Here is a 14,896-nt window from a genome sequence, read left to right on the forward strand (position 1 = left end):
TAATGAGGATGAAAATGGTAACACATCAGAGGCATTCTTTTTATGTGACCATCAGGAGAGTTTTTTTGTTCTGAGTGAACACAAACTCCCACATGATCATATGGCGATGCATTAAAATTAACATAATTTTTAGCAGCTTTGACAGGCTTAAATGCTTGTCCTGGAATCACTGACTCTATGTTTTCTTGTGCCCTCTTGCACTCTATATAAGTAATGAGTGATAAGGTCTATCAAGTCTCTAATTTATGGAAACAAAATGGGCCTTTACCTCTTCCAGAGTTTTATGTTTATGGTTCACCTTCAAGGAAGCTAAGAGAAGTATGTAAACTGTTGCATAAAGAACATGTGGGCAATCTCTTTGGAACAGAATCGGTTTCTCTGCCGCTACTAAGTCTCCTTCCTTTGTTTTGTTTTTGTTTTTGTTTTTTGTTTGATTCCCTGATATTCTTGACCTTTTGGTCTTCCAGATCCAGGTTTGTTATTATTTAAGTCTATAAATCAATTCTTTGATTTATACTACAATAAGTAAATTAATTTAGTAATATTATAATTTTTATTATATTGGCTCAGCCTATTCACGAGCAATTGATATTTTTCCAGTTATTTAGATCTGTCTTTATGTAAAGAGCGTTTTGTTGTTGTGTTCACATTGTCTGTGTGTGTCTTCGCAGACTTCCAAGTATTTTGTACTATTTGTGGTAGTTTTAAATGGGACTTCTCTTTCTATTTCTTCCTGCTGGGCTTTGTTGGTAATGCAGGGAAATAGTATACTATTTTGATGTCTGTGAATGTTACTCTATGTTCATCTTCTACCAAAAGTACTACTCTGGCTCGAAATTATGATTTTGAATTCTTTGGGGGAGAGAGATAAAGGATCTCACTGTCTCTCACTGGCTGTAAGGGCAGGAGCTATGCTTAGACTCAGACTTTTTACTGAAGTTTTAATTGGCTGTTTGGTGGTTGTTATTTTTTCAGCCTGGTAAGTTCACCCTTTGTTAGATAGCCTGGTGGCCCTGATCCTGGGAGCTCACTGTAATTGTGCTGGACTGAGCGCAGGTACCTAATCAATCAGCTTTAACCCAACTCCTGAACTCCAGCAATCCCTTAGTCTTAGCCTTCCTAGCAGCAGGAACTTACAAGGGTGTACCACCATGACTTGGCTAAGCTGGAATATTTGAAGGCAATGCCATCAGAGTTCTAGTTTTCCCAGGTCTTAGCAAGCTTGCCGGGCTTTTAATATGGGCCTAGTTATAAGCTTCATGTACATAATCTGAGGACTAGCCTAGTGTAGTTCAGAAGACTCATGACCATATTGGCCTCAGGGTGGTGGATTTTGTTTTTATCCTAGCACCTCATGAAGATTATGTACTACATATTAAGAGGGGATTGTGATCTGTGTTGATGAAAGGAGAATATATGCTGTTAAAGCCACAGATTCTTTAAGCATTAAAGTACACTTAAATATGGGGTGAATTTGGCTTTATAAGGCTGTTTCAATGTGGTGTTTTTCATAATTTCTCAAAAGCAAAACAAACAAAACACCAAAACTAAAAGAAACTAAAACTAAAAGTTCCCCAAACTAAAGAAGCCATCAGATAATGACTTGTTCCAGTGTTTCCTATTCCACCCTCCGGATTTTAAGCTTCTTCTATTTTTACTTATTTTTACATTCTCCAAAGTGCCTAGCATAGCGTCTTGCATACAGTAGTTGGTCAATGTTTATTGAATTAATGTCTGTATGTCTTAATAAAAAATTTTCAATTGACAAACATTTATTTTCTGTCTTCATTTTTTCCCTTTGAGGGGTTAGGAGTTAAGGAGGATGGCAGAGGGAAAGGGAGGGAGAGAGAAAGACTATTGTAACAAATATGCATTGTCAAGGAAAAAAATTACTGAGTTAACCGTGTCCAGAAATTCATATCTCATTCCACCTCTTGTATTCACTGCCTAGCAGGCAGGAGATGGGTAGCATGCTTCATCAGTCAATCAGTTGGCATTTATTAAAAACCTACTATGTGCTAGGGTTTGTGGTTAGTCATTGCATTGATTGGAGTTCTTAAAACTTTCAAAGATATTTTTCTTTTCAATGTTATTTTATAAATTATTTTCCTCGTTATGCTCACTTCCCGTTATATCATTTCATAGAACCTTCGCAGATTTCTCTAAAATTGTTCTTTCTTTATTTCTTACAGCAGAATAGTATTCTATTATATTCATATACTATCACTTGTTCTCCCATTCCCCAATTGATGGGTAAATCCTTCCTTACCACTTCTTTGCTGCCACAGAAAGAGCTATTACAAATAATTTTTGTTTTAATTTACGTGGGTTCTTTTCCTTTTTCTTTGACTCCTTTGAGGAGTAGGCCTGGTAGTGCTATTACTGGACCAAAAAAGCATTATTCATAATTTAGCGATTTGGGGGGCTTATTGGTTCTCAATTGATTTCTGGAATGGCTAGAATGCGCATGTACATATTAGCATATATCTTTGTTTACACCACACACACACACACACATGCACACACACACATACACACATGCAAATATATACACAAAGGGTACCGCAGAAAACTGGTGCTCCAGGTTTAAAATTGTACTTAGACTTTTGGGACACCCTAACTATGAAAAGCACATATGTTTCAAATAGTACATTGTCAGTTTCAGGATTGCCTGTTCTTTATAATCATCCATAATTTGAATCAAGATTAGCATATTTTAACCTGTTTTTGTAATGACTCTAGGGATGAAAAGAAATTTGTGAACCGATACTGGAAAGAAGTCCGAGTTGGAGATTTTGTTCAGCTTCGATGTAATGAGATCATACCTGCTGACATATTGCTGCTTTCTTCGAGTGACCCTGATGGTCTCTGTCACATTGAAACAGCCAACCTGGATGGAGAAACCAATTTGAAACAGCGGCAGGTGGTGAGGGAATTTTTAGAGCTGGTAAGTAAGCTATGTTGTACTTAAAAGTGAAGATAGTAATTAGTTGGGGTAACTCAGTTGATGCGATTCATGTACACTTCATAGTTTTCAAAGCATTTTTCTCACATATGCTGTGTTTTCGTTTTCTTTAAGGCAACTGGGGTTGAGTGACTTGCCCAGGGTCACACAGCTAGTAAGTGTCAAGTGTTTGTTCTGAGATTGGATTTGAACTCAGGTCCTCCTGACTTCAGGGCCGGTGCTCTATCCACTGTGCCACCTAGCTGCCCCTCATATATACTGTTAATTTAAATTCAGTGTCAGTTCTTCCCTGTTCATATATGTATACATTATATATGTATGTGAGGGGAGAGAGAGAAAAAAATTGTGTCAGTATCAGACATGGGACTTGGAGGTCCTCTTGATGCTGAAAATAGTAATCTATTATATGTTAAGAGTCCACTCATGTATATGTTTGCATATATACACACATACACACACATACATATACATATTTATATCATATACATTGCATTTACCTTATAACACAGGCAGGAAAAATATCACCCCCATTTTACAGACATAGAAAGTGAGACAAGGAAATGACATGGTGCCATGGATGGAGTAGTAGGCCTGAAGTCAGGAAGACCTGAGTTCAATCTATCCTCGGACATTTTCTAGCTGTCTGATCCTGGGCAAGTCACTTAACCTCTATTTGCCTCAGTTTCCTCACCTGTAAAATGGGGATAATAATAGCTCCTACCTCTCAGGGTTGTTGTGATAATTAAATGAGATAATATTTGTAAAGCACTTAGCACAGTGCTTGGCACATAATAGGCACTATACATACATGTATACATATATGTGCACACACATATACATACATATATACATACACATATACATCTAGAACAATAGACTAATATAAATGTCTAATATACACATACGTATACGAGGCAAGCAGGATACGCATAGACACACATAATAGGCACTATACATACATACACATATATATCTATAACAATATGCTATAATATAAATGTCTAATATACACACATGATAGGCACGATACATATATACATACACATAGACATCTATAACAATATGCTATAATATAAATGTCTAATATACACACATACATGTAAGAGGCAATCAGGATACATATAGACACACACACCTAATAGGCTAGGTATTCTGTGTGTTACATTTGGTGAGATTAAGTGACCCTCTCCAGGTCACACAGTTAATAAGCTTCAGCACTATTACCAGAATACAGGACATTTGACTTTTAGCCAATTTTTTTCCATATGTTACATTAGATTTCTAAAAAAAAGAAAGAAAGTTCCAGGAATCCCTGGAAGTACGTGGAGTGAGTTTCAGATGCATCCCAGAGACTAGAACCATGTTGTTTCCAACCCATGTTCCGTCAGTGGTGATACCAGACTACATAACTGGGTCGAGCTGACCTCTTCCTCTTCGTGTGCTTTCCTGTTGGTGGCTGGAATAATGTCTACCGGGATCCTTGCCATATAGACTAAGTTAGTTTTGTTGTTGATGGTTTTCCCCCTAGAAGACAAAAAAACCTGTCCCTGAAACTTGATTGATGCTTGATGTGGCTTCCTGCCCACATCGGCATAAAAGAGCCAATGTTATAAATGCTCATTTGATCCCCAGGCCAGTGTTCAAAAGCTTTTGTTGTTGACTTGTTTTCACTTGTGTCCAATTCTTGGTGATGCCATTTGGTACTTTTTTTTGGCAGAGATATGAGACTGGTTTGCCATTGCCTTCTCCAACTCATTTTATGGGTGAGAAAACTGAGGCCAACAGGGTTAGGTGATTTGACCAGCTAGTAAAGTATCTGAGGCCAGATTTGAACTCAGGAAGATGAGTCTTCCTGATTCCAGGTCCAGCAGTCTAGCCCACTGCACCACCTAGCTGCTCAATCAAAAACTCACTTACCCTTTAATGTAATTAATAGTACTGGGCCAAAGTTTGAATTCTGGAAGTAGGGAGTCGTGCGATGTAGAAGAGAGAAGTAAAGACAGTATCCTCCCTCTTAGAGGAAGTGGGCCCTATTCTAGGAAAAATCCTTGAAATAGGCAGTTTGTCTTTATTACTACTAATATTAGTAACTAGCATTTATATGGCACCTATTATGTACCAGGTACAGATATTATCTCATGCCACTCCATTTTTTCCCTTTCTGAACCCCTTTCCTTCCTTCTATTGTGGGACCTCTTGGTAGCCCCCCCACCCCCACCCCCAGCTCCAGGACTGTTATGTTTCCCTAAATCCCCACACTGTGGATTCCTTTCCAGGCCTGCTTTGCCCTTCAGTGTTCCAAAATTATTAACTGTTTTTATTTCCTTCTCCACTCCTTCCCTCATGCCCCCCACCCCTACAAAAAGGAAAAAATAAAAATAAAAAAAATCTAAATTATTCAGTGTATCTGTACTTAATTAGGGATTCAGAAGAATGTAAGCCACTGAACTAATTTGTACTAATGTGTCAATGACTGGTCATACCATACCCCCTCCCAGAGGCATTTGTATTTTTTAAAAGATCAGTGGATTATAGATCCAGAATTGGAAGGGATCTCATGTGCCTTAATCCAGATGAATCTTTAAGTGGTCCTGTTCTGACGGCATAGCAAAGTGAAGCCTCAAATTTATGCAGTGAGGGAAAAGAACTTATTGGAAGCAGTTTGAAAGGCAGTGTATTTTTTGATGAGAAAGTGTAGACTTCATATCCATTCTCTTAAAGTGTATGATATATCTGAATTTTCCTGCATATAAAATGGGAATAATGATATTTGACTAATTTTCATGGGTTATGATGAGGATCATAATAATACCTATGAATTATATGAATATATATATATATATATGTGTATATAAGAATACATATGAAGCCGTTTCATGACTGCTTAAGCATTTTTTAATGTAAGGCAGGCACCATGTATGCAGACTGGCCCTGCTTAGAAATCCATTCCTCGTTAGTTCCCTTAAGGGGTTCTTGTTTTCAGGATTTCATTTCCTTTCTCTGCTTTTGAAGGCGTAGATGCTCTAAAATCTCCAAGGTTTGTCTGTTTGGTTGTTTGTTTTGTTTTGCTTGGCTTTGTTTTTTGTTGTTGTTATAATAGATCCCACGACAGAAATAATGCCTCCATATCTTTGAGAACACGTTGAAAGGGAAGGGAGTCGTGAAGGGATGGCCACTTTTGTGTAAGTTGGATGTAAACATTCCAAAGGTTGCTTGATTTTAGAAGCCTGAGGACATAACTAACTAGGGTAGAGTGACTAGGTTTCTGCCTTAGGGCACAAGTGGCTAGCCAGCATCCTGGGACCCCTCTTCATTCACACAGATGGGAACATTCTTTCTATGCCTTGGCTATCCTGTGAACATTGAACCCCTTTCTTGAAGCTCACTTTCCCTTGACTATTAGTACATTGGAAAAGGGAAGGCAATGGTCCAGTGAAAATGGTCAATGTTGATGACCAAAATAAGTTAGGTCCCAAATGCCTCTTTTTTCTTAATCACGATTTTTCATAGATTTTTGAAATAATTACTATAATTCTTCAATGTGCTTATACAGGTACTTTTTTTTTTTTAATTTTAAGAGGCAATCAGGATTAAGGACTCACCTAGGGCCACACAGTTCGTAAGTGTTGAGTGTCTGAGGTCACATTTGAACTCAGGTCCTCTTGTCTCCCGGGCTGGTGCTCTATGCACTGCGCCACCTAGCTACCCCCACAGGCACTCTACTTTTCCAGCCTTATTTTTATAGTATTTGCCTTTAGGAATTCTCATCGTTATGTTCTAGCCAAACTTGACTAGTTTGGTCAAGTAGGTACTTGGGCACTGCTTTCTCCTGTCTCTGCCTCTATGTAACATCTCCCAATTCCTGGAATAGATTTCCCACCATCTCTACCCATTGGCATTGTTCATGACCCAGTACAAGTGTGACTTTGCTCTAGGAAGCTTTCCTTCACAGCCTAAGCTATAAGCCATCTCTCCCTCTTTGGACCTTATAGGACACTCTAGTTGACTTCTCCTTTTGCCTTAATCACTTCCTAATCGTAGTTATTTCTGTACCTGTGTCACCCCATACCCCAGCTAGATTTAAACCTTGGGGACAAGAAATGGGTCATTTTTCACTTTTGTGCATACAATTCCTTACATAAAAAAGTTACTTAATAAACATTCGTTGAATTATTGAAGGAAATTTTGAACAAAATTAAAGCAAAATGTAAAGAATCATGGATTGAACAAAATTTGTAGTGCAGAAAAAGGTCTTGTACTGCATGGAACATGAATATTTCAGGCACATACAAATATATCATACTTAGGTACAATAAAAGTCTGAGTAAATCCAAGTATTTTAACCATGTTAGAAACTGATTACAAACTTCATAATACCTGGGTAATAAAATGTACATTAAGGTTTCAGAATCAAATTATAGGTTTCTGAATGTTAGAGTGTGAAATTGCCCAAGTAGACAGTGGCCTTTGGATAAGCTCAAATCATAATTGTTTTTTAAAACCTTTATTAAGAACAAGCTGTTACCTACTGATGTAGCACATGTTTCAAGATGACCATCTCAGCTCCCACTCATACTCACAAATCAGGTTCCAAGGGCATGGCTCCTACATCCAGTCAGTGCTCTAGCGCCAAGGGGATGGAAGCCTCACCAGCGTACTCCACGCCATGATTAATATTTAATGCCAGTTAGTCAGCCAGACTTAATTAACTTTTAGAAAGGGGTGTTTGCTAAGATACTATAATAAGAACTGTTACTATAAAATATTTCACCAAAAGCCAAATGTCACTGACGTTTTCTCATTATTACGTGCAGAGTCCAGGGGAAAGTGGGCTGAGGTTTAGAAAGACCATGAAGTAAAGGGATAACATGGCTCCTGGAAGACCTTTTGCTGTAGTCCCCTGGCTGTTGTGCTTAGCCGTAGCAGTAGCTTTTCTGCTGAGTTGTAGATAGATCTTGAATCTGATTTCATCTCATCCAGTATGTCCTCGGCTCTTTATTGAAGAGACGTTGAAGCCATCCTTTGCTGTGCAGAGGATACCACTAGGATGCTGATGAAAAAGTCCAAACATTCTCATCTTCTGAAGTTCACAAGATCCTTCTCTAGTCATAAAATAGGTGGAATGGTGAGGCCAAGGCTAAGCTGTCTGTCTTCTCTCCAAAGCAGTTCCTTCTTAGGGACTTCAGTGCAATGGGTCTCTTTTATGCTAATAAATACACCTCTTGAGTTCTAGTTTTATACAAGTATACACACACACACACATTATATATATATATATATTTAATATAACATATACATATGTTATATTAAATATATAAAGACTGAGAGGGTATGACCAAGTCCCTCAGTCCAGCTTAATAAAATTCTTATTGCCCCTAGGGAGGGATCCAGCCCTTGTTCATATCTAGTGAACAATCAGTATATGTTCTCACCTGAAAAATATATTAGGTCTTAGTATCTTATCACTCTAAATCATCTGGGGCAATTTGATTAATTTATTATGTTGACTCCCATTCTAATACTAAGAATTGATTAAGTAGCCAATTTATTTGTTTGTCAGGGAACAAACATTTATTCATCCCAGTAAGTTGCAGGTACTATGCTACTAAAAATTGGGGGGGGGTTCGAAGAGAGCCCCAAACATGTTTTGTGCCTTCAAGGAGTTTATTCTAGCAGGAGAGGCAACATGCAAATAATTATGTATATATATTGTAAGTGGCAGGTAATGTTAGAGGAAAGGCACTAGCAGAGAGCTAGATCAGAAAAGTCCTCTTGTAGAAAGTGAGATTTAAACTAATTTTGAAGGAAGCCTTAGCATCCAGGAAATTGTGAGCTCCTTGAAAGCTGGTACTGATTTCTGTCTTTCTGTCCCTAGCAGAGCAATTGGACTATAATAATAAATAATAATAATTAGCTTAATTATTAATAATAATTATATAAATATATACTTATAAAGTATAAATAAATAATTATGACAATTCATAATTATTAGCTTAATAATAAATGCTAATTGACCAAGGAAGGAGAACACTCAAAGAGTAAAGGATATCCAATGAAAAGGCACAGAAGTGGGAGTTGGAGTGTTATATGTGAGGAAGAGCAGAAAGGCTGGTGTCATGGGGTATTGGAATACATTGAGAAAAGCAAAGTATGACAACACTGGATGGGTAGAAGCAAAGTTAAAGAATAGCTTTAAATACCAGATACCATTTAATATTCAGTCTTGGAGGTAACAGAGAGTCACTGGGGTTTACTGAGTCAGGCAGTAACAAGGTCAGACCTAAGTTTTAGGAAAGTGGGAAAGAAGTTAAATTTTTAGGAGGAAAGATAAGTTCTGAAGTCTACAGGCTAACTAGTTCAAGATGTCCAAGAGGCAGTTGTTGATGTGAATCTAGATCTCAGGAGAGAGGTTAAGGATGCATATATAGATCTTGGAATCATCTTCACAGAGATGGAACCCATGGGCACTGATGAAATCAGAGAGAGAAAAGAGTGTCCCAGGACAAAGCACTGGGGGAGAAGCCTGGTTTTGGAGTATGACCTAGATTAAAATCTAGCAAAGGAGGCTGAGAAAGAAGGGTCAAATTGGTAGGAGAAGAACCTGGAGAGAACAGTGTCATGAAAGGAACTGGGGTGGAGAGAAAAACTGCAAGCCAGGTAGCAAATTCACTGAGAAATGAAAGAGGATGTGCTTGGAATCAGTAGGTAATAGCTATCAGAATCTTGTTCACTTAATAACTTTGGATGGAATGAATTTTTTTCTTTTTTTTCTGTTTTTTAAGGCAGTTGATGACTTGCCCAGGATCACACAGCTAGTAAGTGGCAAGTGTTTGGTCTGAGACCGCATTTGAACTCAGGTCATCCTGACTTCAGGGCTGGCGCTCTATCCACTGCGCCACCTAGCTGCCCCTGGATGGAATGAATTTTAAAAGAGGTTACTGAGTGATGGTGGTAGAGAGAGAGTCTGGAAGTGGGAATGGAAAGCAAGGAGTATTCCAGCTGTCCTGCCATGTCAGGGAGGATGAATTCATAGTCCAGCCAGTACTGGCAAGGGTGGATAGGGATGAAGATTCAGCAGGAAGGAACCAGGTTCTCAGTGAGAGCCAGAAGATGAATGGAGTAAGAAAGAAAAAGATTAAGATGAAAGCAAGTTTAATTAAAGAGCAGACATTCTAGGAAGGACAATGTAGGGAGGTGAAGCTTGGGGATGGTTAAGGTTGAAGGCAATGAATGGTATGAAGGGAATGAACAATGGGGATGGGCAGTAGGGTTTGTGCAGTGGCCATCTGGTAGGGAATAGTCAATAATATTGCTGAAAGAGAAGTTTGCAGAAGAAAAATCATTTAACCAGTTTTCCATACAGAAAGTTTAGAATGTTCTGTCAACAGAAATCCAAAATAGAATTTCCTGGAATTACGGCTACCATCTTTTTGCTAAAGATAGAATACTATATATATAGACAGAAATCCAGGAAGTTATGTTAGGAAAAATAATTTTTTTTTTAGTGAGTAATTGGAACAGAAGTAACCTAACAAGTTCTCTTCAGTTTAGCTAACAGATATTATTTTATTTCTCAAAAAAAGTGACTTTTTAATATAGAAGGCAGTTTTTTCCTTTATCATTATGAAAATGCTTTTAATTGGTTGTTTATGGCAGGATGTTAATCAGGTGAAACATAGCCCATGTTCTCTAGCTTTACAGACTGAGATAACACTGAGGGGACATGAAAACAATGGAATAAATAATTGGTTATAAAAAGATAACAAATGAGATGCACATAAACTCAAATAAGATAATTAAGTTATGATATATATATATGTTCATAAATAGACAGTGTGAGTTGTACTGAGCATATTCCAGTTTGCCCACCATGACCAGAGTCAAACAATGTGAATGAAATATATCCAGTATGAAAAAGAGAAGATAAAGATGCAATCTCTCATGGAGAACCAGAAGATGAAGAAAGTGAGAAAAGAAAAGGTTTAAGATGGATGCAAGTTTATTAATTATATAGAACAGGAATTCCATAGAGAAGAGTGGGGATAGGGGGCAGGAGTATCAGCCAAAGGGCAAGTACATTTTATGATTGACAGGGGAATTGCCTACATCAATGAGATCATAGATCCATTTGAGTATTTGAGAGTAGAATTGTAGGAAGGATAACAGTAGGATGAGGAAGCAGTCAATTGCTTTCTGATAAATGAAGGGGAACTTCGTGAAGAAATGAAGATTTTTAGATTTATGTCCAGTTCAGTCAACAAATATTTATTAAGCACTTAGTATATGTTAAACAGAATACAAATGTAAGCAGAAAGACAATTCCTGCCCTCAAGGACCTTACATTCTATGGGAAAAGATAACATACAAAAGGAAGTAGAAGAGGGGAACGGTGACATAGAAGGACAAGAATGCAACCATGAAGATACATGGCAGGCCTCAGGATTTTTCTTGCAATGGCAGTTCTGGAAGGAACCAACCAATCAGAAAGAGAGGCTTGTAGAGGCAGACATTTCCCATGTGAGAAGTCCAAGGGTGGATTGAACTCCCAAGATGAAGACATTTTTCTGGCATGATGGAGAAAGTCCAGAGATTCAGGAGTGCAGCCTGGAATGAAATAAAGACATGGCTGGCCTGGATGTCCTTAAAATGTTAGTTCTAGGAGGTACCAGCCAACCTGAGGGAGGAGCCACATGAAGAATGCCCTTCGCTCTGGGGAGGCTGGGTGAAGGAGGTTTCAAATGTACAGAATGGCTTGATTTAAAGCTCAGAGGTAGCCAGGAGATAGTAAGACAAAAGAAACATTGAAAAAATTCTGTGGAATAGAGGAATGCGAAATGAGGGAACTGGGTTAAGAATTCTGGGTCTAGGGATAAGGATTTTGGACAATACTTGTGTTTACCATCAGGTTCTCTGGTGTACTTTCGACCTCTTGGACCTCTGGCAAGTCACTTAACTCTGGGCCAGTTTATAAAATTCAAAATGAATTAGTTGGACTAGTTTAGCAGTTCTCAGAATGTGGTCTGGGGACCCTGAAGTCCCTTTCAAGGGAGTCTGTGAGGTCAAAATGATTTTCATAATAATATTAAAATGCCTTCATTTCTAATAAGGTAAATATGGATTAGATATAACCCATGTGAACAGAAGCTCTTGGGGGTGATTAAGGGAGGGGATCTCTACTTTTAAGAGGGTCTTGAGAACAAAATGTTTGAAAGCCACTGAGTTAAATAAGCTCTAAAAGTTCTTTTCTGGCCTCAAATCCTATAGCATGTTTTCATTTTTTAACCTATAAAAACACATAAATTTGGAGTCTTTTTTTTTTAATTTGACATCATTTTGGTGGAGTACATGAACTGACAAGATCCTAAATAATCAACCCAATAATAACAGCTATCTCTAAGATCTTTACCACTGAAATCTGAGAGCATGACCTCTGAACTGGGGAGGAGAGGGGGGGCTAAAAACTTAAGAATGTTTACAGAGGTCCACACAAGAAAGTTCAGTTATGTGAACTTAATCCCTAAAAGGTCACGGGCACAAATGTGCTAAAGCATTGAAGATTAGGTTGTCTTTGGTACATAATGACTTTGTATATTTCTCAGAAAACAGCCCTGGACCTTCAGGAAGATCAGAAAGACTGGAATTTTAAACTTGTCTCAGACATTTGCCAGCTGTGTGATCTGACCCTGGCCAAATCACTTAACCGTGCTCCATTTTCTCACCTGTAAAATGGGGATAATATAGTACCTACCTCCCAGGATGGTTGTGAGGATAAAATGAAATTTTATGTGTGTGCGTGCACGCGTGCGTGTGTATGTGTGTACACATACATACATACATACATACATACATACATACATACATACATACATGAGTGGAATAGAGACCACTTACCCAAATAAAAACTCAGAGGTATCTCCAGATAGAGAATAGAAGGTTTTATTCTAGCAAGTCTCGCAAGAGAGTTGGGCATCTCTTACCCAGGGCAGACTGGAGTAGTGAGGCCCAGCACAAACAACAGCAAGCAGTGTGTATGTGTGTGTGTGTGTGTGTGTGTGTGTGTATATGAGGATAAAGAGATCGAGACAAACAGGTGGGGTGGGGGGCTTTTTGGAGTGGTCTGTCTAAGACTATCTGAGACAGACCACTCCAAAAAGCCCCCCTCCCCACCTGTTTGTCTCAATCTCTTTATCCTCATTGGCTGAGGCAAGAGACCTCACAGTCTATACTTAGAACCCAAGAGATGCATTTTACTCAAAACTAGCTTGGGAGCTAGAGGATTGCCTTATTTGGTAAAGTTAAGGTACAAAACAACAGAAGGGGTAGTTACAAAACAAGGGAGGGGGGTGGGCAGCTGGTGCACAACCCCCTTCCCCAGAAATGAAAGTAAAACTTAGGCCCAGCTCATGCTAAGCCTTACTACATTTTGGAGCATAGCTTACATCTTACATGAGAAACTTTCACTTGTTCCATACATATACATATACATATACATATACATATACATATACATATACATATACATATACATATACATATACACACACACATATATATATATATATATATATATGATATGTATTTGGGGGGGCAGGGGCTAGGCAGTGGGGTTAAGTGACTTGCCCAAGGTCACACAGCTACTAAGTGTTATGTGTCTGAGACTGGATTTGAACTCAGGTCCTCCTGACTCCAGGGCTGGTGCTCTATCCACTGCATCGCCTAGCTGCCCCTTAGTTTTACTCTGAAGAGTTAAATCGCAGTGGCAATAAATATGAGCCTTTAAAAACCTTTCTTAGGGGAGCATACATCACCCACCCAACTTAAATGACTTCTGCACAAACATTTGGTGTAACATTACTCGGAGCACATAGCACCACTAGATATCCCATCGTGATAGATTAAATGTTAGAGTTGGAATTGAGAAGACCTGTGTTTGAATTCTACCTTGCTGTGTGATGATGGGCATGTCATTTAGCCTCTCTGAGATTCAAATTCCTCTGTTACAAAATGAAGATTTGTAATAAGGCCTGTAGGAATGACCTCGTAGGGCGGTTGTCAGGGGCAAATAATGTAATTTACGTAAAAGGTTTTTTTAATCCTTAAAATCCTTTAATCCTTATATATGTATATGTCAATAATTCTCCTTCTCTGGAGCTCTTCAAGCCAGAGGGGGATGACCCCTCATGGGCTACTGATGTCCACATGTAGGTTTGAACTGGGTGGCCCTTGAGCTCCCTTTCAGCTCAGAGGTTTTGTGGTTCCTGAAGGACATTTCCCATGCTAGGTCAGAGTGATAAAACCACCTATGTAGCAGCATCTCTAGCATTTCAAAGACCAGCAGAAGAAGCTAAGAAGAGTAAGTGTGGGAGAGCTGGAAGGGAGCGGTCCAATTCTTGTTCTCCCCAGTGGCCCAGCGTGACAACATCAATAATACATTATAAAAAAACCCCACTGCAATGTCATGAAACCTCATTGTAATGTCATTTGGCCAATTGCCTGAGTCACCAATGGAATGGTCCATGGCCAGCTGAGCTCTATAGCCCAATGCACCCCAGTGGCATTAATTTCCAGGGCATCCATCTGCTTGTCTTCTCAAACGGAACATCATCTTGTGGGGCTACCAAATGTTTTTTGGTTTTTTTTTTATACTCAAACCACAAAATTTAGTTTATCTATATCCATCTTCACCAAATATTTTTGCAGAAGTCATTTAAGTTGGGTGGATGGTGTATACTCCCCTAAGAAAGGTTTTTAAAGGCCCATTTTTATTGCCATTGTCATTTAAATTTTTAAGAGTTGAACTAATGATTAGGCATAGTCTAAGGATCTGTTTCTTTCTTTGACCGGAGAGGACCATTTGTTGTTGTTGTTCAGTTATTTTTGAGTCGTGTCTTAATTTTTATGAACCCATTTGGGGTCTTCTTGGCAAAGATA

General features: G+C 38.6%; 1 protein-coding gene across 1 annotated transcript in view; it reads left to right on the top strand.

Moving 5' to 3' along the window:
- Nucleotides 1-14,896, top strand: part of ATP10A (ATPase phospholipid transporting 10A (putative)) — a 295,670-nt gene that overhangs the window by 136,915 nt on the left and 143,859 nt on the right. Inside the window, exon 2 of the mRNA XM_020992777.2 lies at nucleotides 2,743-2,947. Within this exon, the coding sequence (XP_020848436.1) occupies nucleotides 2,743-2,947 (205 nt within the window). The remainder of the gene's footprint in view (nucleotides 1-2,742; nucleotides 2,948-14,896) is intronic.

Source organism: Phascolarctos cinereus, unplaced genomic scaffold (genome assembly GCF_003287225.1).
Source record: "Phascolarctos cinereus isolate Bilbo 61053 unplaced genomic scaffold, phaCin_HiC Scaffold_726;HRSCAF=1367, whole genome shotgun sequence".
Classification (NCBI taxonomy): domain Eukaryota; kingdom Metazoa; phylum Chordata; class Mammalia; order Diprotodontia; family Phascolarctidae; genus Phascolarctos; species Phascolarctos cinereus.